General features: G+C 35.8%; 3 protein-coding genes across 4 annotated transcripts in view; all 3 read right to left on the minus strand.

The window, feature by feature from the left end:
* Positions 1-558: 558 nt before the first annotated feature.
* Positions 559-2,121, minus strand: LOC135146072 (uncharacterized). Its single transcript, XM_064078233.1, has 2 exons — positions 1,146-2,121; positions 559-1,093 (listed from the first exon to the last, which is right to left on the minus strand). Exons 1-2 carry the CDS (start codon positions 1,807-1,809, stop codon positions 669-671), a joined length of 1,089 nt encoding a protein of 362 aa, XP_063934303.1. The 5' UTR covers positions 1,810-2,121; the 3' UTR covers positions 559-668.
* A 1,037-nt stretch (positions 2,122-3,158) lies between these two features.
* LOC135120914 (uncharacterized) lies at positions 3,159-21,692 on the minus strand. The gene is made up of 8 exons (XM_064045245.1): positions 21,675-21,692; positions 7,760-8,126; positions 6,418-6,615; positions 5,744-5,940; positions 5,085-5,224; positions 4,002-4,259; positions 3,705-3,938; positions 3,159-3,461 (listed from the first exon to the last, which is right to left on the minus strand). The coding sequence occupies exons 2-8, from the start codon at positions 8,078-8,080 to the stop codon at positions 3,271-3,273; spliced, it is 1,539 nt and encodes a 512-aa protein (XP_063901315.1). The 5' UTR covers positions 8,081-8,126; positions 21,675-21,692; the 3' UTR covers positions 3,159-3,270.
* Positions 21,693-23,772: 2,080 nt separating this feature from the next.
* The window catches only part of LOC135120900 (MPN domain-containing protein CG4751-like), a 121,506-nt gene continuing 118,425 nt past the window's right edge, over positions 23,773-26,853 (minus strand). For both annotated transcript variants that reach the window (XM_064045236.1, XM_064045230.1), the window contains 2 exons: positions 25,817-26,065; positions 23,773-25,764 (listed from right to left, as the gene is read on the minus strand). In XM_064045236.1, coding sequence (XP_063901306.1) covers positions 24,746-25,764; positions 25,817-26,065 — 1,268 coding nt within the window. In that variant the 3' untranslated portion in view covers positions 23,773-24,745. The remainder of the gene's footprint in view (positions 25,765-25,816; positions 26,066-26,853) is intronic.

Here is a 26,853-nt window from a genome sequence, read left to right on the forward strand (position 1 = left end):
AATGTTTGGTTAGAAAACATTTTCTCACTTTAATGCAAATCTGCTTGACGCAAATTATTCAAATAAAATTAATAAATAATTACTGGTACGGCCTGTACAACCGGCAGCACTCTTTGGGGCGACCCGCGCTTTTGTTGATGGCACTCTTTGCTGGAGGTCCCCCTCTGTCAAGGGGCGGCGGCGGTCTTTTAGTGCGGCATTTCTTATCGGCGGCTCGTACCATAGTCGAAGACCAAAGGGTTGGGCGGACCATACCCTTTCACATCTGCCTTTACCGCACTTGAACATTTTTTAGTTTGTTAGTCCTTCGATAACAGACTAGTTGTGTGGACTGTTACTGTCCAGTGTTGTGTACAATAAAACAATAATTACAGTCCACTTCATTCATTTCTCTTCTCACCGGCCACAATAATTACAAAAGAAAACAAGTGACTAGTGTTTTATTTTGACGATTTACTTTTGAAATATAAAAATAAATGCAAGTATGCAAATCATACTGGTTATTGAAAAGATCAGTTCATTACAACACTTTGTTTCTTAAGAAGGTAAAAGAAAAGATAAGTCTACGACACTTTATTGAAATCTTCTGTAACAACAATATGAAAGCATTCTGCATAATTCTGTCGAACATTATGTAAGGCCTGATAAATGTTACATTTTGAATTACATTACAACAAATGCTGGAAGTGAGAACCCCCTTCTTGTAGACACAACCTAGCCCTTCGCCTTACTGCATTTGCCACATTTTCTAAAACACTTGCACTATTATTAATATCATTAATTTTGTGTGTTATCCTATTCCGTAATTCTTCCAAGTCATTTATGGGTGTTGTATAAATTGAATTTTTTATATGTGGCCACAAGAAGAAGTCACAAGGAGTGAGATCACATGATCTAGGCGGCCAGTTATTTGGTGTATTGCGACTAATAATCCTATTTTCATAAAATTCAGACAAAAAACCTATTGTAGCTCCAGTTGTATGAGCAGTGGCACCGTCCTGCTGAAAGTAACCATACACTAATTCTTCATCATCCAGCTGATTTAAGAATACACTTAAAATTTCGTCACGGTATCTTGCAGCATTTATGTTTCCTGAAATGAAAATATCATTATTTTGTTGTTAAAATACTAAAAACCTCTTTACCGTCAAAAAAAATTGGACCAATTATTCTGCGTTGGCTAATTGCAGCCCAAACACCAACTTTCTGGGGATATTGGGGCGACTCAATGAAAAAGTGTGGATTTTCTGAAGTCCACATTCTTGTGTTTTGTGAGTTTACATAGCCACTAAGATGAAAGTATGCTTCATCGGTGAAAAACGTTTTTTCAAGGTGGTCGCCCATATCCAGAGTATTCAGAAACCATTCACAGTATTGAACTCTTTGAGGAAAGTCTGTTGGATGTAATTCATGTACAGATGTGAGACGATAAGGAAACAAATGAAGATCCTTTTTTAGAAGAGTGTTACAGGTGCCAACAGACAAACCAAGTTGTTGTGATAAATGACGGATAGAAGTACCCGGGGTTTCTTCCATTACTTCTCTCGCTTCTTCAATTAGTTCTGGAGTTCGTTTTTTTGGACGGCCACTTCCAGGTTTTCGTGTCACAGATCCATTTTCTTGAAAATTTTTTAACGAGACATTTAAAGTTTGTCGAAACTGCGTATACTCTACGGCAAAATCAGGGAATTCTTCTCGAAACTCTTCCATACATAATCCAACTGAATATTGCCAAGTTCCATCTTCTTTTACACCGTTTCGGTAGTACGACATTACCATGAATATTTTGTGTCGTTCAGAAAAAGCCATTCTTGTTAAAAAATGACTTTAAACGCAAAACTCACACGCTAGTTCTGAAAAGAACTGATTTTTATCACACAAACAAAGCAAAAGATGAAATAACAACTAAACTGCAAAAAGGCGATACGAACGTTAGGGTTAGGAAATCCAGAACGTCAAAATCCGTCAAATGTCACTTTTTTTGTATTTAAGATGGTAGTGATGTACCCATCCATGCTCTGAAGTATATTTGGTTGCCTACTTACGCTTCGATATTATTTGCCCTGTTACCACAATTGTGAAGTTTTCGTTCCAGCGCCTACTGCAAATATATTTTTTATTGTACACCCGTTATATGTACCGTATATTACGGGAACCTCAGTAATTTAGTAAAAATCTACACCCCCTTTTTAAACACCAAAACTAGGCGTTAATATAATCGTACATCAGAAAATTGCATAGAAATAAAGTGGTGTTAGTGTTATTATTGTAGATGTAAACATAATAAAAATTATAATTAAATTGTCACTACACCTGGTAATAAAATAATCACTACTCGGCTGTAAATAACATGAATCCTATACAGGTGTTAAGAAAAGATTAATAATTCTCAGTTCTTAGAACAAAAATAAACCTGAAATATTTAATAAACCACTAATAAATACATATTTAATTAGTAAATATAAGTTTTGGTACAATATGGCATCTACCATCACTTCCATTTTTTTTACTGGTACCGATACCTAAGTGTATTAATGTGTTAAATACTTACTGACCGACAAAAAAAAGAGGTCGCCCTGATATATTTCGCAAAATCGTTTTAAAAGTTAATTTAACTACTTAGTGATTGTTATTTTATTTAAAAAACTATTCACCGTTTACACAGGACGTACCAATTAGCTAAAAAAGAGACAAATGAAAACAATCACTAATTAAAATATAATTTTTAAAGTTGGGTTGCGAAATAAGTATTTAAGTCTGGCCGATTTTTTTGCCGCTCAGTGTATATAATTAAAACACACATTCTTTATAACGATTGTAGTATGTACCAATATAGGTATGTCTACGAAACATCTCCGTGTAATAATCCCCAGACCATTAAATATTTACTTGAATTTATTATAGAACATTTTTAACTTACTTTACGTGTTTGTGACATTTTATAATTTGTAAGCAATATGACATTTGTAACTGTTTCTAAGTCGAATTTTATTATTTGTAAGTGCTATAGTAATTTATCTGTAAATTAATTATGTAGTTAACATGTGCTTACGGCTAAGCTTACGGTATTATACCTGTTATAACTTCAAATGAATATTCTTAGTTATAATTTGTTGAATCATATGCACCAAATGTGCTACATAAATGAAAACAAGATATCATTGTAAAATGAAATATATTTTATGAAAAAAAAAACAAATACAGAAATAAAATACTCGTAAACTAGTATTAGTAAAATAAATATGACAAACAATATAAAGAAACTACTTATTAAAAAAAAAAAACTCTTTTTGGAAGAACAGAAATTCTCCTCCGACAGACTGGACATCTTGTTGCTGTACTTTCATCATCAGACACAGTATACTGAGAGACACACACTTCGCAGGCTGCCACATGCCTGCAGTCCCAAAATATAAAACTTGCAGTCTTTTGCCAACATACTGCGCATACACCAGATTCATCTAAAAATTTAACGTAATTACAACTCAAAACAAAAAAAAACACGGTTTATCATTGTAAAGTCTTTCTGTTAGCAAACAGAAAGCATAGAAACACTATATGTTGCACTGCCCGCAGGGCTAATACTGTTGATGTGTTAATTTGATATTTCACATTTTCCAAATCGTTTTATTAAAAATAATCAGAACAGATGTACAAGACAACACAACAATAGTACACTGGTAAAAAAACCTAAGAAAATTTACTTGTGATATCGTCTTCGTCGTCGGAAGATAGTTGAAATCTCGTCGTCTGACCTCTAGACGTGGAAGGTAAAGGAGAATTCGATCTAGAAGCAGAAGGTGAATCGAAAGGTGATAGACGTAATGGGGAAATCGATGGAGAATGAATTGATTGGTTTGAAGAAGGTTCAGGGGACTGGAGAGGTGAATAAGAAGGAGATTCATCTTCCTCAGACGACGGCACTAAGGGACCATTTTCTAAAAAAAAAAACACTTTCTTGTAATTATTTCATTTTGTGTATAGAAATGCACATTGCATACCTTCGCTGGATAAATCTTCATCACCTTCAACGTAGAGGGCCCAGTGACGTAGTCTTCCTTCTGTTCCCTCTACGCTGTGGGAGCAGATTTTTAGAAACTGGATGCGGCTAATTTCTCTATTAGAGAACTGCCGCTGGGCATCTTTGATAGCTGCATCTGCAGCTATAAATTTGCACTTTTTGCTTCTTGTAATTTTCTGTCCTTGATTTATTTGCCTTATTAAAATATGTGTACTCTTAATTACTGTACACACATATTCTGCAAATAGAATTTTACATTACTAGATAGTAGAGCGATTCCGATTAATAAAAGGAGTAATTTTATTAACTTTTAAAAGAAGTCAACTAACAGATAATACCATGCGATCAAAAATAAAATGAATTAATTACAGTTAGAGTTGCTTGTCGAGCTCTGGCTGGTGCGACGTTACGTTTGACGTAGATCAATGTCAATATAATATTTACGTAATTAAAATTTTGTTAAGATATATATCTTTGCTACAAGTGTTTTTTGACATTGATAGAGCTATCAGCTGACAAGAATGATGCAATGATGTGGTCACACCCATAGGTGATGTCACCTATGGGTGTGACCACTAAAAATCTGTACAAAGTTAATTGATCGGTTATTATCGGTTTTTGCAGTATTGATTTCTGATATTTGAAACGTCAAAATGATTTTTTAATATTTTTATGATCGTTATTTAAACAATGGAATCGTTCGAAGAAAACATTAAGGGCCGTTTTATAGAAAGCGAATTAAATATTTAATACTCGATTAATTTAACAAATGATTAAAATGTAGAATATGAACTCGTAATTGTTTAAAACATGCACGTTGCTTAGCAACGGACCTCAATTAAAAGTTAATCGCGAATTAACTTTAATTCGTTTTCTAGAAACCGGGTCTTGGAGAAATATCGTTGGCAAATTTTATGATACTGATAGAAATAAGAACAAAATTTAACTGTATTTTTTTTTTAATGGGAAGGGCCCACAAAATTGTTTACAGTACTATTAAAAGAGTAACTCTTGTTTTATTTTCGATCTCAAGGTATTTACCATAAATAGAAAATATACATGCCTAAAAATTTCCAAATGTTTGGATGAGCTTTCTTAAATTTGTCTTTGAGCCGGTTGTGAAAACATTCGATATTATTGTTTGTTCTTCTTGGAAGCCCAGATACTGATATCCTGTCCACGCCGATCCTTCTCATCCAGAATCTTAAAAATATACATTTTATAATTTGAGTATTGAATGGACTGAGTGTAGTCAAGAGCAACAACATGAATAATAAATGGACTTATTTAAAATTAAAAAAATTAAACATGAATAATTATTGAGTTCCGTTATTTTGACCGTGAATTATATAAATACTTATGAACAAATGTAGTAGGTAAAATTATGCTTTAGTATTTAGTTTTAAAGAAAACCGATACTAAGTATTTTAATTTAAATTTAAACATTTTTAATAAATCCTTCGTACCTAATATCTGTATAAACATCACACAAATGTATAAAAATTTCAGATATGATAACAAAATTGAAGATTCGTTATCAATTACTTAACATAGCAAATTGTTTATTTTATTAAGAGACAGTTATTATTTATTTTTACAGTTTTATTTGATTGGAGCTTAAACTGTTATCAGAAAAAAATAAGTAAGCAAAATATGGTTAAGAAATATCTCATTTTCATAGGAGGTACACGCATATAAGTTCTATGTCAGTACGTATCTTACCTTTTGACGTATTGAATTAGGCGTGACAAATTAATTTGTCGGGCCCTTGCAAAATATTTTATGTCCGTGAGTCCTTCCTCAATTTCTGCAGCTGGTAGTAGTGGTAACACCATTAACATTTTTAAAACACAACGGGCATCCTGGTTCGTGTTAATAACCACAAGATAGTTGTGTTTTCGCATATACTTCCATTCCGCCTAAAATAATTGTCCTCCATTACAATGCAAATTGTATGTCAAAACGGTGGAACATTACTGTATACTATTATACTGTCGCAGAATAAGTTATATCGTTGTAACTCATTATGGTATTTTTTTTACCTATTTTGGGAAGCCAATTTTTGCGCATAGAATAATCAGATTGGTACTAAAGGGGACAAGAGTTAAAACCGTTGAAGTATTGTTGGGCCAATACCAAAATTCCGAAGTAAATCAAAATAATTAAAGTGATAGGAAAAAAATAATAAATTTTAGATTGTACTTAATTGAATGCTGTGTAATTTGTACCGAATTTTTAAAATTGTAGTTCATTTGTTTTAACTGAAATTCACATTTGAAATATTTTAGTACTTTTATTGTACAACTATTAAGTTTTCTATGTTACGCTAAATCACTTATTGCTTAAGCATAGCAAGATAATTGTTTTGAAAATACTCTTAAATTTTATATATTTACCTGAGAGTAATGGAAAAAACACCCTGTAGCTGACATTCCGTACACTTCCTCAAAAGCACTTTGTAAAGGTTGCTCATAGTCAGTAATAATAGTAGCTGGTACTAAAGTTGGTGCTACATTTTCTTTGAAATGTGTGATGACTTCTTTGTATGCTAACTTACTCCGCTTTTCCATTAAAGCGAAACACACAGGGACCGACTACAAATTGATTTAATTTTTGAGAATTAAAACATATATCTACTCGTATAAGTGTAGAAATCATTTTACACATAAATAGCAAGTGCAGCAGTATATACATCTATACAGGTCAGTTAATAAGCGCGCCTTCGTCGATATCTCAATAATTAATGGAAATAGAAAAAAGTGTACAGTCCTTTAAGGACTATACACTAAAGTTATTTCTAACTATACAGAGTGTTGTTTTTAAGGCCTAACACAGATTTATTGTTTATAACTAAACACCGTACATATTTTGCTTGACCTCTTTTTAGTCTTTACAACTATACTTTATTTTTGTAATTTCTGTGAAGCAAAATAACATGGTATTTTGATTTTATTAAAATTTTTTGGCATTTGAAGTGTTCACAAAAAAGATCGCAATATTTTTAAAATATATATTACAGTATTTTGTGAGGGGACAAATAAAAATACGCGCTTGTTGTGGTATAAATTAAATGAAATATTCATATAATAAGTGTTTATAAAAAATAAGTACCTATTACAATTTTCAAATATCGAATTTTCAGTTTCTTCATTTTTTTTTTTTTTATTAGGCATTTTCTATATTTAATGTTGATAATTACTCTGATTTTTTACTCTTTTAAGAGGCAGTCGGCATATTAGAAGAATGAGAACAAAAAATAGAGTAGACATAGTAATAAAATATAGGATGTTCTATTTAAAAAAAATTAAATCTCTATATTTGAAAATAGTAATAAAGCACATACCTTTATTTATCCTTCCTCAAAATATTGTAACATAGATTTTAATAACTGTATTACGATTTGCTTGTGAACTCTTCCATTATCAAAAAATTTCAAGAAAATTATAAAAACGTGGCAACGTTGCACAGAAGTTTCAAATATAAACTATAGATATAAGGCCTAGGCAGAAGCTAATAAGGTATTTCAGTAAAAAAATAAGTTGTGTGATACGTCTTAAAAATAGAACAATTTGAAATAATGTTACAGTATCTATAATGCTCAAAGAACCGTAAAATTTTGGTCTTTTTTTCTATCTGTAATAATTAATGAGATATCAAAGACCACACGCTTAGTGATTCACCCTGTATAGATCAATCTTAATAGATATAAAAGTTGTTAGTATATATTTTTTAACTTACATGGTTTTGGAACATCACATGGATTACGAACAGTTGCCGGGCCTGAGGTACCGATGGAACTACCTTAAATGTTCCATCAGCATGTATTTCAGCATGTCGAGCAATTTCGGTGTTTTCATGGGACAACATGTCATTTATAACACTGCTGCAATATAAAACAACGCTTGTCCCATTGCCGTTGTTAATAATGGCTTTGCAAATTCTTTGTCCGTCATGACACTGAAATTTTTCTCCAAAACTCTGGAAGAGCAGTATGTTCCTTAAGCCCTCAAGACTCATCGGAACATCTGGGACTGATCTTTTTCGGGCTGATCGCATCATTTCCTGAGCTTTCGGCCAAGGGTACGCAACAGCCGCTTCTTGATGCCTGTACAATTAAAAAAGGAAAGTTGTTTTCATATATTACATATATTACATACAAATTTTAATTTCAGTATGGAACCAACTTTAACGCTAACTTGAAAAAATTATCCTGCCTGTGGCTACAAATACACAGGTTAGTATAAAGTATAAAATAAAATAAAATTGAATGACTTTGTTATTTGAAAATATTTTTTTTGGAAAATTGGTGTGGATATGTAGTTAAACATGGCGATTTGATTACAATATTTTTCCTTTTTTTATCGCTTTGGGTTTGATACACACGGTCGCCTACTTTTTCTTTTGATGGAACACCCAGATTTTTTTGACATTTTCTGATGCAGAATAAAAAACTATTTGAATTTGAGTCGCTCCTCGCTCTCGCCAAACAACCCCGAACATTTTCTGATTAGACAAATTTAAAACTAAAATGGTGGATATTGCAACAAAGTTTAAGTACGCCACATTTGTCACGAACTTTTACCCGATCGAGAATAATTCGTTAAAATGTGAATGAAACCGAAAACTTCACATAAAATACTGTCGACAAAAATACATAAAACATGTCAAAAAAAAAAACACAACAATTAAATAAAAAAATAAAAAAAAATTAAAAAAAGTGACCTTTGGTTATTCATAAATTTCTTAACAAGGCGGAATCTTTGGATAAAACTGAATTCAATACCTTTATTTCACTCAAAAGGACTCATAATAGTGCAAGGTACTGTATTACAGTTATACAGTGCTATACAGTTGTGTATAGCAATTAGTATAATATAGGCACAATTTTAGTTTAAGTTTAGCGTAAGTTTATTGTTAGTATAGAGTTAAAATTAACAGTTATTTTCATCTATTTATGTATATGTTGCCAGTTGCATTATTGTTTAATATTTTTTTGTCCTGTAAATGGAATGTATTTTCTGTTGGGCAAATAAATCATATTATTATTATTATTTACTATTAAAACCACCTATTTAACTCGATATTTGCATTTAATTTCCTTTTTTCATAATCAACTGTAAACGCTGACATTTCCAACTAAAAAATGAGTCAAAACCAAATTGTTTCGCCTACAACGGAGAATGTTCAACTCGAAATCCGACGAACAACTATTACTGCAGTCTCCGAAGAGGTCGATGGAGCAAGTGGCATCACCTCGGGAAATACTACCACAAGAACAATTAACAGCATATTAGTCTCTAATGTTTCTCAGACAAATCAGCCTCAGACCATTAGAAGACGAGAGGAACCAAAAAAGCGTAAAAAATGGTCTCTAGACATGAATTTATATATTATGCGCTTATATTATAAAATTACAAACAATGAAACCGATGTAAGTAATTATCGTACAGCTCTACACGAAGCCTTCAGCCGTGAGTACCCAAATTTTCCAGTTACCATTCAAAATTTAGCAGATCAACGTAGAGCTATAGTTAAAAATAACTACATACCTCAACTTACTCTAGAACAATTAAAAAATGAACTTTCCAAAACCATTAATCCACTTGCTGAAGATATCAACAACACACCACCAAATACATTACTGACTGACACATCTGTCACCAATTTGTCAAAAATAACATCTCAAAATAAGATCCCAATTATACCACAAAATAGTAACAGTAGTCTATCAAATACACCACATACACCGACTGACACATTTACTAATAGTCTAATAAGAGCCAGTGGCCGGCTACCTGTATGTAATTGACCAGACCTCGAATTTTGTACAAAGAGTGAAGAGTCTCCTCGATCCAACATACAAGGACTGAGGACTCACTAAGCCCAGCGCGGCTGGCGTAGCTGGAGCTCAGGTATGTACGCCAGGTATCAAAAAATGACTAATTTTAAATGCATTTGACCATGTCTGCCATTTGGAAATTTTAAAATATATGTTTATTTTTATTAAAAAATACCCATGGCAGACCATTATCACGCGTCTACCATCGTGGCAGACAATTCTGAAAGTGCAAAAAAATATAAAATTTTCAAACTAATTTTGACCAAGTGTGCCATCAATATATTTTGTTGATTGTAGTCTTAAAATATTATATTTATCACGGCAGACGTTTTTATTGAGTACATATACACTTCAGAAATCTTAACTACTACCCGAGCAGATATATAAAAATGACGCATTATATCTTACATTTATTTCATCTGCTTGAAATTAAATTTATTGTTGTTTTTAAAAATTGATATTTGATTGTATAATATCATTAACAGTTCGATAAGAATGACAGTTTCGAAAGTTCAAATGTATCAGTTGATTACCAACAAATGATACCAGTTCATCACTACACCAATGTATAATAAAGAAATCAATGACAGCTTCTTTAAATTTCGTATTTTTTATTTCCTTTGTAAAATCTGATGGTCGTACCTGGTCAGGCCCAGAAAATGTGAAATCAATTAACGATGCGTCATGTCGTAGACTTCTTTCATTGTCTTTTATAGATGGATGCAAATATTGGTCGAAAATTACGTCGATTCTTCGTGCTGGATATTTTGTTATCATCTGCAAAAATTTTTTGGAAATATTTTCTAATGTTTTTGGTACTTCTTTCATAGAATGAAGAATGAAAAACCCATCAATTAAAAATACATCTGTATTGTAAGGTGGTTCCTGATCAGGCCCGAATTTAACTATTCTAATGCCCTAGGCACCAAAGACTGGTGGTGCCCCCAACCCTCCCCAGGAATAAGGGAGTGTTTGCATAACGCCTTTATTAATTTTATTGAACAAGAATCTACCTTCATTTGCAAGTTTATACTTGTAAATATATAGTCTAAAGTATTTAATATCTTATTAAACGTTTCCAAGATTGCTGAAGTTGCACAGCATGAGTCTCCCAACGGGTGCCCGAAAGTCTCTTCAATATGTTGTCATTTTGAATAGCAGATTTCGTAAGATTCTACCCGCCTGTCGAAGCCGAAAAAAATTATACACTATTTGTATAACAGAAAAAAAATTAACAGCAATTTGACATTTTTTTTTTAATTTCTGGCAATGTCAAAGGGCCTTTCTAAATTTATTAATAATTTACGAATTTTAATTTCATTTTAAACATAAAAAATTCTTCAATAAAAAATGAAATGGCGTTCACTTTTATGAAAATTACAAGAACTGAAAACTTACCTTTTCTAAATACCACTGACAACAATAACATTTACAGTACAAAGGTACTAAAATAAAAATCAAACTGTAATGCTACTGCACAAATTGCGAAGCGCCGAAAGCTACTAAATCTGCTACTGTACGATGCTGAAATATATCGTTTCTTAAATGATCTGTTTAGAAAATCTCCAATTTAAATTCTCAGGAATTTCGGAAACTACTTTATGGTCTTGCACACGGTTTGTACGGCAAACCAACCTTTGTTAGCATAAGGAGACGGGTTCTATAAGGTTCAGTATTCCGTACTGATTTGCTCGCAAACTGGCCGCCTCTGCACATGTGATTTCCTGTGTCAGCAGCGGTGACCTACCACAAAGAATTACCCGAACAATTAAAAATTTGTCAATGAGTACTAAGATAATAAAATGTTGCAATTTTTTATTTTGATTATACATTTCCAAAGGTTTTGGGGCCCCTCCAGCCAGGCACTTAGGCCAGTGCCTAGTGTGCCTTATTATAAATCCAAAGCTGTTCCTGATTAATATTTGGTTCCAGACATTTAGCAAGTACAGATTTGACAGTTTTACAAATACTCCCATTTAAATGACATAAAGCTAGAGGTACAGGAGTTATCGGATACGATACGTGAATTCCTACAGAAATATCAATTTTTAAAAACAACAATAAATTTAATTTCAAGCAGATGAAATAAATGTAAGATATAATGCGTCATTTTTATATATCTGCTCGGGTAGTAGTTAAAATTTTGTTATCTGCTGAAGTGTATAGGTACTCAATAAAAACGTCTGCCGTGATAACTATAATATTTTAAGACTACAATCAACAAAATATATTAATGGCACACTTGGTCAAAATTTTATATTTTTTTGCACTTTCAAAATTGTCTGCCACGATGTTAGACGCGTGATAATGGTCTGCCATGGTTATTTTTTAATAAAAATAAACATATATTTTAAAATTTCCAAATGGCAGACATGGTCAAATGCATTTAAAATTAGTTATTTTTTAAACCTGGCGTACCTGAGCTCCAGCTACGCCAGCCGCGCTGGGCTTAGTGAGTCCTCAGTCCTTGTATGTTGGATCGAGGAGACTCTCTGTACAAAATTCGAGGTCTGGTCAATTACATACAGGTAGCCGGCCACTGGCTCTTAGACTATAAAGATTTATTAAACAAAACACCTCAAAATAAGTTCACAACCTGTTCGAACAGTAAGTGCTCCATTCCGGCGCACGCGCGAGTGAGCGGAAGTAGTACGCTACTGAACGTAAAAGGTGCATGAGTGAACGGTTTTTCCTCTCGCGTGTTCCTCGTTGTACTTCTCAACATCAGGCTACCAAGAACCAGGGGCCCCTGTCACCGCCAGCAGGATACTCCAGGTTAGTGGTACTTCTCAGTTATTCTCGGTCCTTCGCGCAAAGTTAAGTCACGGCACCCCGCGTGCACATTTGGTCCTAATCGAAGCCGGATCATAACCTCAAATTTGTCGGTTTATCGGTTTCTCGATCGACGCTTTATCGCGTATCGCCGCAATGACTAACGAAGAATTGTTGCAATCTCAAATTAAGAAGCTCGCCGTACTGAAATCTACACGGGAAAAGTTATTTGCTCAAGTTCAAAACTGTTATGACTCCGTGAAGAGAACCACCGTTGATACAGCTCTTCAGTTCAAGCCTCGGTACGAAAAACTAGAGGTTATTGAGATAGAAATGGATAAGACTCAGAATGCAATTATTCAGCTAAATGCAGATTTATTGGATAATCGCCATGCTCTCGAAGTCTGTAAGGTGCAAACAGCTTTCGATGATTTAGTATTTAACACACGTGGTCGTTATTTAGACCTGGTGAAGACACAACCTCCGCAGCAAACCAGCAGTAATTCGGTCGCCAACAGCAACCAGCATTTGCCCAGAATAAATATCCCTACGTTCACCGGTCGCATCGAAGAGTGGTCGGCGTTTTTCTCACTGTTCGATTCGGTTGTCCACAAAAACGATGCGTTATCAGAAGCTGAAAAATTCCAGTATTTGCGCTCTTATCTGCGAGATGACGCATTAACAGTCATTGCCAATTTTCATTTAACCCCCGAAAATTACGCACTGGCGTATGAGGCATTGCAACTTCGCTACCAGAATAAAAGACGGTTGGCGAGTCACTACGTCAATCAAATTCTAGGTTTTACTCCTTTATCATCCCCAAGTTCTAGCAGTTTGAGACATTTTTTGAATATTCATTCGAATTCCATTAATGCTCTTAAGGCTTTGAATCTTCAAGACCTTGGTGATTTTTTGCTGTTTCAATTATCGTTTGCAAATTTGGATCCTGTATCTAGAAAAGCTTTTGAGAATAGGCAAAGTTCAAATTCCGTTCCCAGCTATCAGGCGTTAATTGATTTCATAACGGATCAGAATCGAACGTACGAACTTCTCTCTCAGGACACCAAATCACCGAAATGTAAATCTCTATCAGTTAAGTCATTCCGTGCTTCACTCATGACAAATGCCAAATCCGATGCCTCCTCTACGTGCTCTGTCCCGTGCGTGCTCTGCAAAGGTTCACATCCCTTTCCGGCATGCAGCGAATTTCTCCAGAAAACAAATGAACAGAAATATGATACGTTGAAGAGATTGAGACGATGCTTCAACTGTTTGGGTGCTCATAATCGAAATGAATGTCAATCTCGTAAAACTTGTCGTATTTGTCACAGCAACAAGCATCACTCCGTGTTACACCAGGAGTCCAAGGTGGATACCTCCGAAACTAGTACTTCTCCCTCTGTAGAGGAAAGAAAATCTCCCGTTGTGTTTTCGTGCAAGACCTCAGCGGAGCGCAACACTGTTTTACTAGTGACTGTGACAGCCCAGATCCAAGACTGTAATGGAGATTATCACAAGATAAGAGCTGTGGTTGATCCCGGCTCTCAAGTATCAGTGATTACTTCATCAACGGCGCAACATTTGGGATTAAAAAGAAGCAGATCTCCCATTGAAGTTACTGGCATCGCCAGTTTTCCTGTCCGAACTCAAGGTCTCATTCGTACCACTCTACGCTCTAGAACTCGTGCTGATGTCGTAAACGTTCACGCTGTTGTACTTTCGGATATTCCTAATAAATTTCCTAGTCAGACGTTACCTTCTCACATTAAGGATCAGTTCAGTCATCTAACGTTAGCTGATGAAAACTTCCATCAAGCTGCTCGAGTTGAATTCTTAATTGGAGCAGATCTATATCCTCACATTTTATGTAATACGCAGCCTAATGTTATTCAAGGACAACCCTCTGCCATTGACACAATCTTTGGATGGATAATTATAGGCTCGATTTCATCTTCAACAAATTCCCCCTTGTGTTCTCTTCTCACATGCAACGATTCTCTTGATGATACCGTTCGTAAGTTTTGGGAAACTGAGACTCTCGCTGATAACCTTTCAGTCTCCAATCCTGAAGATGGCTTTTGTCAAGCTCATTTCAAGGACACGCACTATCGCGATCGCTCAGGCAGATATGTGGTATCAATGCCAGTCCGTAAACAGCGCTCGCCGCTTCTCAGCAACCGAGAGACAACTCTGAACGCTTATCTCAAAATGGAAGCTCGAATGTCTCGGCGTCCCCAACTCAACGCTGCTTATATTACTTTTCTCCAAGAATACCGCGATCTCGGACATATGCAACTAGCCGCACAACCTTCCATGTACGTAATGCCTCATCATTGTGTTCAAAAGGAAACTAGTTCAACTACCAAAGTGCGAGTTGTGTTTAACGGATCCTCCTCTGACTCAAACGGGACAACGCTTAATCAGCAACTTCTGCCCGGTCCTAAGCTACAAAAGGATTTGAGCCACATTCTCATGAATTTTCGCCTTCATGCTATAGCAGTCACAGCGGATATTCAACAGATGTATAGACAGATTTGGTTGAATCCAAAGCAACGTTATCTCCAGCACATATTCTGGAGGCCAGATCCCGCTTCTAATGTGCAGGAGTATGAGTTAAAAACAGTGACATATGGTTTAGCACCATCAGCATATCTTGCTCAACGTGTCCTTCTCCAGCTCGTCGAGGACGAAGGGCATGAGTTCCCATTGGCAGTACAAGCTATCACAGAAAGCACCTATGTGGACGATATTGCGCATGGTGCCTCTACAGTTGAGGAAGCGAAGTCGCTACAGTTACAACTCGCAAACCTACTCAATCGTGGCGGTTTCCAGCTGAGAAAATGGGCTAGTAATGATCCAATTGCTCTAGATCATGTTCCAGAACAGCATCGTGAATCTCCGTTGAATTTCTCAAGTGACGATCCTTCTATTAAGATTCTTGGATTACGGTGGGATCCTCGGTCTGATACTTTCACCTATTATGTACAAGAATTTGATTCTCAAGTTACCAAGCGCACTGTTCTTTCTTATATCGCTCGAATCTTTGATCCCATGGGGTGGTTATCTCCAATTGTATTTTGGGCTAAGCATTTTCTGCAACAGATATGGATCTCTAAAGTGGGCTATGATGATATCCTGCCGCCTTCCCTAGCGGAGGCTTGGGGAAGGTTTTCTTCTCAAATGCGGTGTCTACGCGCACTTAAAATTCCTCGGTACATTCTCCAAAGTTTGCCACGTTTGCTCTTGGTGGGATTCTCGGACGCTTCCTCTAAAGGATACTCCGCTTGCATCTATTTACATGCGTATGATTCCAGTAGCACTTGTAGCAATTATCTTTTGAAGGCCAAGAACAAAGTGGCACCCCTCAAGACATTGACTATTCCTCGATTGGAACTCTGTGGAGCGTTGTTATTATCTAGACTACTTCGTGATGTGATTAAATCTCTTAAAGCCGTAAGATTTGAAAATGTTCATCTCTATACCGATTCTCAGATTGTCCTTGCATGGCTTCACACCTCTCCTCATCTTCTCAAAACCTACGTGGCCAATCGTGTAGTTCGCATATTAGAACATACATCTCTTCACCAATGGGCACACACAGTGTCGAATCAAAATTCAGCCGACTTTGCGTCTCGAGGATTATTTCCCGAAGAGATCATGGATTGTCATTCCTGGTGGAATGGACCAGATTTTATGCAGAATCCGCCGTCCAAGTGGCCCGTAAGAGGCGATAATTATGTCGCACCCGAAGAGCTCCCTGAGCGTAAAAACGATCCTATAGTTTTGCGCATCCAAGCCGACCCAGAAAATCCTCTGTATGAAGTTGTGTCACGATTTTCTTCATTTAGTAGACTACAACGCGCTTTCGCATTTATTCGCCGATGGCTACTCCGAATAAGATGTCCCGAGATGAAGGGTCCACTCTCAAGCGAAGAGATGCGATACTCGACCTTATCGCTTGTGCGTCTCACACAGCAAAACCATTTTCCTCTGCTTATAGAAGAGTTGCGTTCCAAAGGTCACACCACAACTCCATTAAGGAAGCTGTTCCCATTCTTGGATGCAATGGGTGTAGTTAGGGTGGGCGGACGGCTACGACACTCCGCCCTTCCCCTAGATGCGAAACACCCTCTGCTTTTACCTCAGAAAGCTCATCTCTCGGCTTTAATTTGCGACTACTATCATCTGTACGCTTGCCACGCTGGACCTAGAAGCGTGCAGACGCTTATACAGCAGAAGTTCTGGATAATATCGATTCGATCCCTCCTACGGCAGCGCATTTTTCGCTGCATTCGCTGTTTTAAGTTTAAATCGAAACCTGTATTTCCCTTCATGGCTGATCTACCACCAGCTCGAGTTCAACCTAGCAAACCGTTTTCCTCTGTTGGCATTGACTTTGCCGGACCCTTCACGGTCAGGGAAAGTCGTCGACGTAAGGCCCACACATACAAAGGGTATCTCTGTTTATTCATATGTATGTCTACGAAAGCGGTCCATTTAGAAATGGTCTCGGAACTCTCCACGAAAGCCTTTTTAGCCTCGCTCAACAGATTCACCGCACGCCGTGGTCTACCCTCTGACATATACTCTGATTGCGGACGTAACTTTCTCGGCGCCGCTCGACACCTGAGGGAGGTGAGTCAGTTTCTACGTTCGCACTCCTCTGAGATAACGAGTTCCTTAACTTCTTTGGAGATAAAATGGCATTTTAACCCTCCAGCCGCCCCCAATTTTGGCGGCCTATGGGAGGCTGCGATCAAATCCGCAAAGAGTCTCTTATATCGATCAATCGGCACCTCTCTCTTAACTTTCGAAGAGTACAGCACGCTATTTTGTAAGATTGAGGCTGTATTGAACAGCCGTCCCTTATGTGCCGTCACCTCTAACCCAGAAGACGCTGTAGATTACCTAAGCCCTGGACATTTCTTAGTCGGCAGACCTTTATTGCAACCTCCTGAAGCTCCCTTGGAGGACAACTTGAATTGGACCTGTCGGTGGCAACTACTCTCCCAGCTGTATCAGCGGTTCTGGAAGAGGTGGTCTACGGAGTATCTCCATACTCAACTCCAACGTCAGAAGTGGAATAAGGATCAACCAAACATTCAACCCGGCGCCATTGTCGCATTGTATGGCGCAGAAACTACCCCCCTTTCATGGCCGTTAGGACGCGTACAAGAGGTACATCCTGGAACCGATGGAGTCGTCCGTGTGGCCACAGTGAAAACCTCGACCGGTTTATATACGCGTCCGGTAAACAAGCTCGTGATTCTCCCAACCCAATTCTCAATGGAGAATTGAGTGAGCTCTCATAATGTGCATAAAGAACTCTCTTTAATTTTCGTTTAATTTTTCGTTAAATTTTGTTAAAATTGGTGGGCGGATATGTTCGAACAGTAAGTGCTCCATTCCGGCGCACGCGCGAGTGAGCGGAAGTAGTACGCTACTGAACGTAAAAGGTGCATGAGTGAACGGTTTTTCCTCTCGCGTGTTCCTCGTTGTACTTCTCAACATCAGGCTACCAAGAACCAGGGCCCCTGTCACCGCCAGCAAAATACTCCAGGTTAGTGGTACTTCTCAGTTATTCTCGGTCCTTCGCGCAAAGTTAAGTCACGGCACCCCGCGTGCACACAACCATAACACAAATTACCAACACACTATCAAACAGATCCCAGACATTAACTGACAAATCACTTAACAATTTATCAAGAACAATCCAAAACCAAATTAACATCACAGATAATCTACAAAACACGTACTACAACAACGAAGACACATTAATCAAAACTGTAAACAACAATTTTAAATTTCACATTAATTTCCAAAATGAAATTGAAGACCAATTTAAATTAACTTTCGAAACATGTTCTAAATTAAAACCAAATGATAGACATTCACTTCCCCGCCAGTGTTATTCTAAAAAGTTTCTGGCAATTGTAGAAATAATGAACTCCTTCATTTTACCAAAATATCTCACAAACTCGATCTCTTTTGAAAAACTTCATACAATTATCTACTGTGCAGCTTTAACTTGTATTCAAATTAACACATGTAAAGATAACATAATAAATACAAACACCAATCGTATACCTTCCACCCCTCATTGGGAAACACGATTAAATTATAAAATTAATAACATTAGAAAACAACTAGGTCAAATAACACAGTACCTTAGAGGAGTTAAAAGACCACATATCATGACATGTATGCATTCGATACTGACCAACAATAATTTTCATCAAACTGATTACGATGAGTACAACACAAAACTATCCCAAATTAAAGATACCTTATTACAAAAACTTTCCTTATATAGCAAACGACTTAAAAGATACAAACAATCACATCTCAGAAAAATTCATAACACTAAATTTTTAAACAACGAAAAACTATTTTATCAAAATTTAACTAATTCAAGCAAAACTCAATTATTATCAGGTGAACTTCCAAGTTCACAGGATGTAACAACATTTTGGTCAAAACTTTGGTCTCAAGAATTTGAATTTAACCAATCTGCCAAATGGATTCCTCATATATCCCATAAACTATCCACAGTTACACCAATGAATGATCATCAGATAACACTTGCCGAATTAATAAATACCATCAATAAGACACACAACTGGAAATCACCAGGACCAGACAAAATCCATAATTTTTGGATAAAAAAATTAAATTGTGTACATATTCATTTACTACATCACTTAAATCAGTTCCTTCTTGGCCCATCCTTCTTTCCAACATTCTTATGTCATGGTGTAACATACCTAAAACCTAAAGATAACGACACAAAAAATCCATCAAAATACAGACCTATCACATGTTTACCGACAATCTATAAAATATTAACCTCATGCATTACACAAAAAAACCAACAACACTGTTTTAACTCTGACATCATTAATGAAGTACAGAAAGGATGTATTCAAGGATCCTTTGGTTGCAAAGAGCAATTAATCATAGATTCCATCATCTGTGAACAAGCTAGAAAAGAAAACCGAAACATATATACTGCTTTTATTGATTATAAGAAAGATTACGATTCTGTCCCTCATTCCTGGCTATGCAAAATTCTGGAATTATACAAAATTGATACTAAAATCTGCACTTTTCTCAAATGTTCCATGGAATTTTGGAAGACCACCCTCCAAATAACCTTAAATGAACAAACAATTCAATCAGACCCAATAATGATCCGAAGAGGAACTTTTCCAGGCGATTCTTTTAGTCCGTTATGGTTCTGCTTAGCAATAAATCCCCTCTCCGATATCCTGAACAGCTCCAATTATGGGTTCAATATAAGAATTAACAAACAAAGAGATAAGAGAATAAGTCACTTGCTATATATGGATGACATAAAAATATATGCAAGTACACAAAATCAGTTAACAAACCTATTAAATCTGACTGAACAATTTTCCGGTGATATTGGTATGTCTTTTGTTATTAACAAATGTAAGACCCAAGCAATCAGAAAAGGCGTCCAACACCAAGTACCACATATAACCCAGAATAAGAAAATAATCGAAGCCCAAGAACGAAACGATACACACAAATATCTGGGTTTCTGTCAATCCTCCCACATCAATCATACCAAAACGAAAACACAGTTGAAAGATCAATACCTAGCGAGATTAAAATTAATATTAAAGACACAGTTAAATGGAAACAATTTAATGAAAGCAGTAAATACATTCTGCGTTCCACTGCTAACATATTCTTTTGGAGTCATTAAATGGTCCAAAACTGATCTTGAAAATTTAAACATCGCAACTAGGAAAATCTTCACACAGTATAGAAGGCATCATCCAAAATCGTCGATTGAAAGATTCTCATTACCAAGACAGAATGGAGGAAGGGGTTTCCAGAACCTAGAAAACTTATATCAGAGACAAATCTCAAATTTGAAGAAGTATTTCTTGAAACGAGCGGAAAGAAATGAAATGTTTCGCACCATCACAAGAGCAGATTTGAACCACACACCCTTAAATCTGTCGAACACCGAAGAAATCCACACCCCCCACACAATAGACAAAATAATAAGTGGGCTAAAACAAAAACAACTACATGGAAAATTCTACAAAGACTTAGAAGAAACTCATGTCAATAAGAAAATGTCATTGATTTGGTTAAAAAAATCAAGTTTGTATGCCGAAATAGAAGGATTTGTGTTTGCTATTCAAGACCAAGTAATCAATACCAAGAATTACAGAAAATACATCATCAAAGATCCGAACATAAGAAACGACTGCTGTCGCCTCTGCAAAGCAAAACCTGAAACGATCCAACACATAATCTCTTCCTGCAGCATCCTAGCACAAACTGACTACAAAGCTAGACACGACAACGTCGCCAAAATCATCCACAAAGAATTAGCAACACTTATGAACTTAATCGAAGATACGACACCTTATTACACTTACATTCCATCTCCGTTCCTTGAAAATAACAAATACAAATTATACTGGGATCGCACAATACTTATAGACTTAAACATTACAGCTAACAGACCAGACATCATACTTATCAAAAAACACACGAACGAAGCCATTCTCATTGACATTGCTGTTCCTAACACAAATAACATTATTCAAACATAGCACACCAAGATTTCAAAATATCTACAATTATCGATAGAAATGAAATCCATGTTGAATCTTAAAAAAATTTCAATTCTACCCCTAGTTATCTCTAATGTAGGTGTAGTTCCAAATAGCTTAGTTGAGAATTTAAAGTCTTTGCATTTGAATGATTCAATAATTATCAAAATTCAAAAAGCTGTTTTGTTAGGAACATGTCATATTGTTCGTAAGTTTCTTGAACAGTCTGATCATGTCAGTCAGATTAGATTAGCACCAGTAGGTCAGAGTAGTGTAGGTCACTTTCCAAGTGATGCGCGGATAAATGGTCGGTAGTTACGCTAGATTTTTGGGGATGGGGTGAGATTAGAGAATAATAGCAGACTAATTTGTATGCTGTAATTCTAGAATCTCGAAAGTTGTTCTGTTAATCTAATCAATGCATATCATTACTTGGTCTTAGTACCCGTAATGATAGAAGTCTTGCCTGAATGCCGGTCATTTCCGGGTCAGTGGTGGGTCTTAAAAATAAAATGGTTGGTACACATTGCACTTTGAACGTGTGCTTTTCAAAATTGTAAATATAGAATTCAAATGGTAACACATAAATCATAACATAAAACAATGGTCCAGATTTCCGTTAATAATGTGAGTAATAATTATTTAGGTCAATCGACATTTCTCTGCTCACTAATGCAAAAATGAACTGAGCGCGGATTTACCAGACTAGCGCTTGCATTGAATTGCATCCTAACTAATGAATTGCCTGAAAAGCCCTGCGACAACGATTTATTGTTTTGTTACTGAAAAACAAAACTAAGAAAACGACGATTACGTTGCAACGGACGTTTGGAGATTTTCTACAGCGGGTCGCCGGGTCGTGGCTCGGCGATTTCCACACCCAAACGGCATTCTGGGTAGTTCGCACCGGGTACATAGAGAAGCGGAGATTCCCGTTAGAATAATGTCGCAACAATGTTCAGCGAAAGAACCATGCACTCAAGAGCACCAGCTCGCATCCAAAGAAAGAAAATTACAATAAGCACATACCTGTCCAATTCAACCAAACGCCCAGCGTTCTTACCGCCCCAAACGTTCCTACCTCTGCGAGCGAAGAAGCGATTCTCAGCCCCACGGAAGACGGCAGCGGTGGTTGGCGGCTCCAACGGCAAGGGGAAAAAGTCCAATTGAAAAGCGGGGTGAAAACATAATGAATAAAACACTAAAACAATAAAAACAGACAGAAAGCGCTCGGACCAAAATTGCAATACAACCTTTCGTCTGGTTGGTGTTAAAAAACTGCCGCCACCAACTCTTCGCGCCGTCCACGGCACGATCTCCCCATCTCCTTGCTTACACAGCGTCTTCCTCGCCGTCGTCGGTTGGGCGCGCTTTCCTTTAAAATTTGAATACAAAGTTGGCCACTACAATAAGCTTCATCAAACACAAAAACCATCCTGTCCTTAATATCCTCCGAAGCAATTCCTTCTTTTGCTAAGAATTTTATTACCGCTCGATGTTCAATTTTAAACAGGTCTGATAAGTCCATCATTTTTCAAACTATACTCCTCAATTGTGTCAAAACTAATGGGCAGTGAAGCTTGAAATTGTACACACATACTACGGGGACCCTCTAGGGTTTTATGAGTTGTACAAATTTCCCGACGAGCAATCGCAAATAAGGTATATCAGGCCGAGAATATTCAGCGCTTACCTCCTATAACAAAGAAATAATATGTATGTAGCAATAAACAATAAAATATTGAATAAAGTACATATATGTGCATGTTAAAAGGTACTGCTTTCTTTAGTTCGTGTCTTGAAACCTCTTGACAGCGGACACTTCGAGATTCCCCATGGGTGTCCGTTGTGGACAGGTTGGACTGTATATCCGTGCCGCTGTTTAAATTTCTAAAAACAATAATTACGAAAAATCGATTGAGTATTACCTTGTAAAGTAAATAAACATACACTGAAACATCAATCGAAGCACTAGGCTGTCGAATGCCTAGTGCAAACTACATTACGCCGTCACTGGAAAAATATATTTTTCGCCGAGATCTGCTGTAAGCGATAAAATTAATGACTACGATTATGTATAGTTATTTGAGTTACCATGAAAGATAAAAAAATAAAAGAAAAAAAAGGCATTTTAAGGATTGCTGCTTCCTTCTTCCTAAGCACAATTTATGATTCTACTACTATATATTTCCAAGGAACCGGGCTACGCTCAAAACAATAATTTTGTTAGTGTTCATTCTTGGCCACTGATGCTAATATTCTTTACAGACACAACTTTGCACTAGTGGCTTTCACTTCCTGAGGTTTGTAAAGATAATATTCAAAGGTGGTGACGTCGAATTTTTTGTTCAGATTACTGTTGGTAACACTTATCGCGCTGCCCCTTATTTAGAGCTTTTGCGTGGGAAGATAACAGACAAATAGAAACGGGAAGATCGATGTTTTTGTACTCATGAATATGACACATCGAGAGAATATGAAAGTTATCCCATAACTCATAATACTTCTTAGCTTAAGCTCGGAAAGTGAAAAATATAGAACAATTACTGGAATCCAACGCATTAATCCGTAAAGTGTTTTATAGGAATATGCGCATACCTTTATTAAGAATTTATCAAAATCATACACGCTTAAAACTGTAATGAACCTAAACATTTGAATACATATTTTACTTACTTAACAGCGAAAATTAATACCTACTTTACAATTTTTATTCTTTAAAAGTTATTGAAATGTCAAGAATGTGATACATTCAACTAATTATTAACATGCAACATGAGCTCAGAAATATGTACACTATAACCTACTGTTCAGTTTAGCCACATTGGTATCTAATGTATAAAACCTGTAAGTACTGCATTTTGTATGAGTTATTCAAAATAACGATTTTTGTTCTAAAAGCGAAAGATGAATTTGCACAACTTCTTCTAGTTTTAGTCATTCTGCATCTATTGTTGGTATTTTACTTGTTAAAATTTCTAGACTTACATTTTTCTCTTTCTTCCCAACATAATATTTCAAAAGCTACTTGAAGTTTTCTCTTCTTTTTCAGCAATAATATCTACATACAGCCAAAAAATTCTAATTTTAACAAGATAATTTTTAGTGCATTGGTGTCCCTGAATTAAAAAATAGATACATATTTCTTTGTAATCTACACGTGTTTTAAAGTTCAAAGCAACATTTTTTTTAATTACTGAAGTTGATCAGAAGTAAAATTATAGATTTTTGTCTAAAGTTGTTATTACTAAAAGGAAGGGATATTGCTTTGAAAACAATAAATTTTTGTCTCTGATGCATACATTTTTAAACACTAACGATATTTTAAACAATACACAATACGCATAAATATCCCATGAAATATGTGCATAATTTATGTGCATGCTTCTTTACAAAAGCGCTGCATTATTTACAACTGACAACATCGTCGCGAAATCTAATATGCATTGTCAAATTGTTTTGTTCGCTATCTGCAATATACACATTTGTTTAAGCCATTTAAATAATCAGGTGTAGTTAATATTCAATTGTCAAATTTAATGGTGTATCTACATTTGCTTCATTCCTGTTATCTGAAGGAATGGTTAAATCCGTTGCAGTTTCTTTCACTTCATTCGAGTTTTTACATATACTTAGATCTATTGTGTTAAAATCGCTTTTAGGTATTTTCAAAGAACGTTCTCCTAAGTCAGTATTTCTGTTTAAACTAATATTGCTATCAGCAATGTACAATTCTTGTTTTACGGTTTTTGAATTCAAATCAGATACAGAAAAATCTGATTTTGACAAATTTAAATCAGGGGCAATAAAATCTAACTTATTTTTCAAATTCAGTAAGTCAACTGCAAATTCGGATTTGCCTTTAATATCTGTAGGGATTTTTAGTGACGTGCAACGCTTTAGATCAGATTTCATTTTAGTTTGCATTGTGTTGTTATTAGATGATAGTGGTTTTAATAATTCTTGCATTTTAAAAAGATTAGTCGACAAAAATATATTATTTGCAGCCAAAGTACTATGTGCCATTGGGTCAGGAAGTCCTAATAAGCTGCTCGCTGTGGGAAACTTCCCAGAATTAAATAAAATATTCGAAATATCACTTTGTAATATTAGATTTGAGCTTAAGGATGAATTAAGATTTGGTAATAAAGGTGACTTGGAAATTGATGGAATAGACAACAAACAATCATTTTCTTCAGTATGATGACCCACAGCATCTTTGATAAAACACCACAGAACAGTTTCGTTTTCATCGCGGGGAAATTTCGATAAGAGTGTATTTTTTAATTTGTCTATATACAAGTTGTTATTTAAATATCTTTCATTAAAATTAATAAAATCTCTTTCTTTTTTATAATATTCAACGCATCTTTTAATTTCTTCTTTTACATTTGTTGTTATCAATGAATCTTGTATAACGCTGTAAGACATCAACATTGGACGCCCATACTCATTTGGTTTTGTTTCAGGAGGCGGTATGACCCAGTATGATATAATGCTGGATTCCAAAGAATTGTTTTCGTAGCTGTAGGGTGCTAAAACGATTCGCAGTTATTGAAACATCAATAACAAAAACAACTGAATTACAAATTATCATTCCAATACATGGCATATAGTTATTATCAGAACTCCCTTTCATTCGTATTTGATAATCCAACTGAGCATCTACATCTCGAAGTGTTGGTGCTGCTGCTGCAAATGGGTGGGAGTGATACCAGCCAACGAGGGTAATCTTTTCTTTATCAATTGATCGTGAAATTTCTGCTTCTACTTCTTGCGCATTCCTTCTATCAGACTTGGTGTTTCGGCACGGAAAAGCATGAGTAACATGTAGGTCTGAAAAAATATATATACAGATTTTTTCGAGCAAAGATCACAAGGTACCCAATCAATTATAACACGTTGAAAATATGGTTCCACAATACCCAAGAAGCTCAGTCATGACATTTTGGTAACGTAATGCACCTTTATTCAAAACAATGATATACTTACATGTGAGTTTAAAAACGTTAAATACAAATAAAACCAAGAAAAAGCACAACCATAGCCAATTTCAAACTAATAATTTATACATAATATAAACAGTGTTTCTCCAGACTGATTGACTGACAGTGGGTTTTTTTTGTAATGTAAGTACTCATTAAGAAAGGCGTTTGAGAAATTCCACCCCCAAGGGCGTAAAATCAGGGATGAAAGTTTGTATGGGAGTGTGATGGTTCTCTTGGATAATTCTCACTTATTGTGTGTACAATAAAAGACAGTAAACCTTTTACCCCATTTATTATTTCACTACGCTCCAATGTTAAACAAACTGAAGAGGCTGATGTACAAGACTATTAATACAGCTATTTCCCATTTGATTATTTAATATTTGATGATGTTTTCACCATTGGCTAAGGCTTTGATTGATTTCCTTGTTTAACAGTGGCGGCTCGTGACTGTCTGATGTGGTGAGGCGATGATAGAAGTTTGACAATAATAACATTAATAATAATATTAATAATCAAATTAATTAAATTAATGTGATTAATGCATATTACTTGGTCTTAGGGTCTTACTAGTTAGTAATGATAGAAGTCTTGCCCGAATATCGGTCATTTCCGGCTCAGTGGTAGGTCCTAATA

The sequence above is a fragment of the Zophobas morio genome, unplaced genomic scaffold (assembly GCF_036711695.1).
Source record: "Zophobas morio isolate AGI-343-1 ecotype UQ-CSIRO unplaced genomic scaffold, CSIRO_AGI_Zmor_V1 ptg000005l, whole genome shotgun sequence".
Lineage (NCBI taxonomy): Eukaryota > Metazoa > Arthropoda > Insecta > Coleoptera > Tenebrionidae > Zophobas > Zophobas morio.

Coding starts and splice junctions, on each gene's coding strand:
- LOC135146072 (XM_064078233.1), bottom strand. CDS start 1,809: ATGGCTTTTTCTGAACGACACAAAATATTCATGGTAATGTCGTACTAC. Junction 1,094..1,145: donor TGGTCCAATTTTTTTTGACG/GTAAAGAGGTTT, acceptor TTTTCATTTCAG/GAAACATAAATGCTGCAAGA.
- LOC135120914 (XM_064045245.1), bottom strand. CDS start 8,080: ATGATGCGATCAGCCCGAAAAAGATCAGTCCCAGATGTTCCGATGAGT. Junction 6,616..7,759: donor ATGTGATGTTCCAAAACCAT/GTAAGTTAAAAA, acceptor ATCAATTTGTAG/TCGGTCCCTGTGTGTTTCGC. Junction 5,941..6,417: donor GTTTTTTCCATTACTCTCAG/GTAAATATATAA, acceptor CAATTATTTTAG/GCGGAATGGAAGTATATGCG.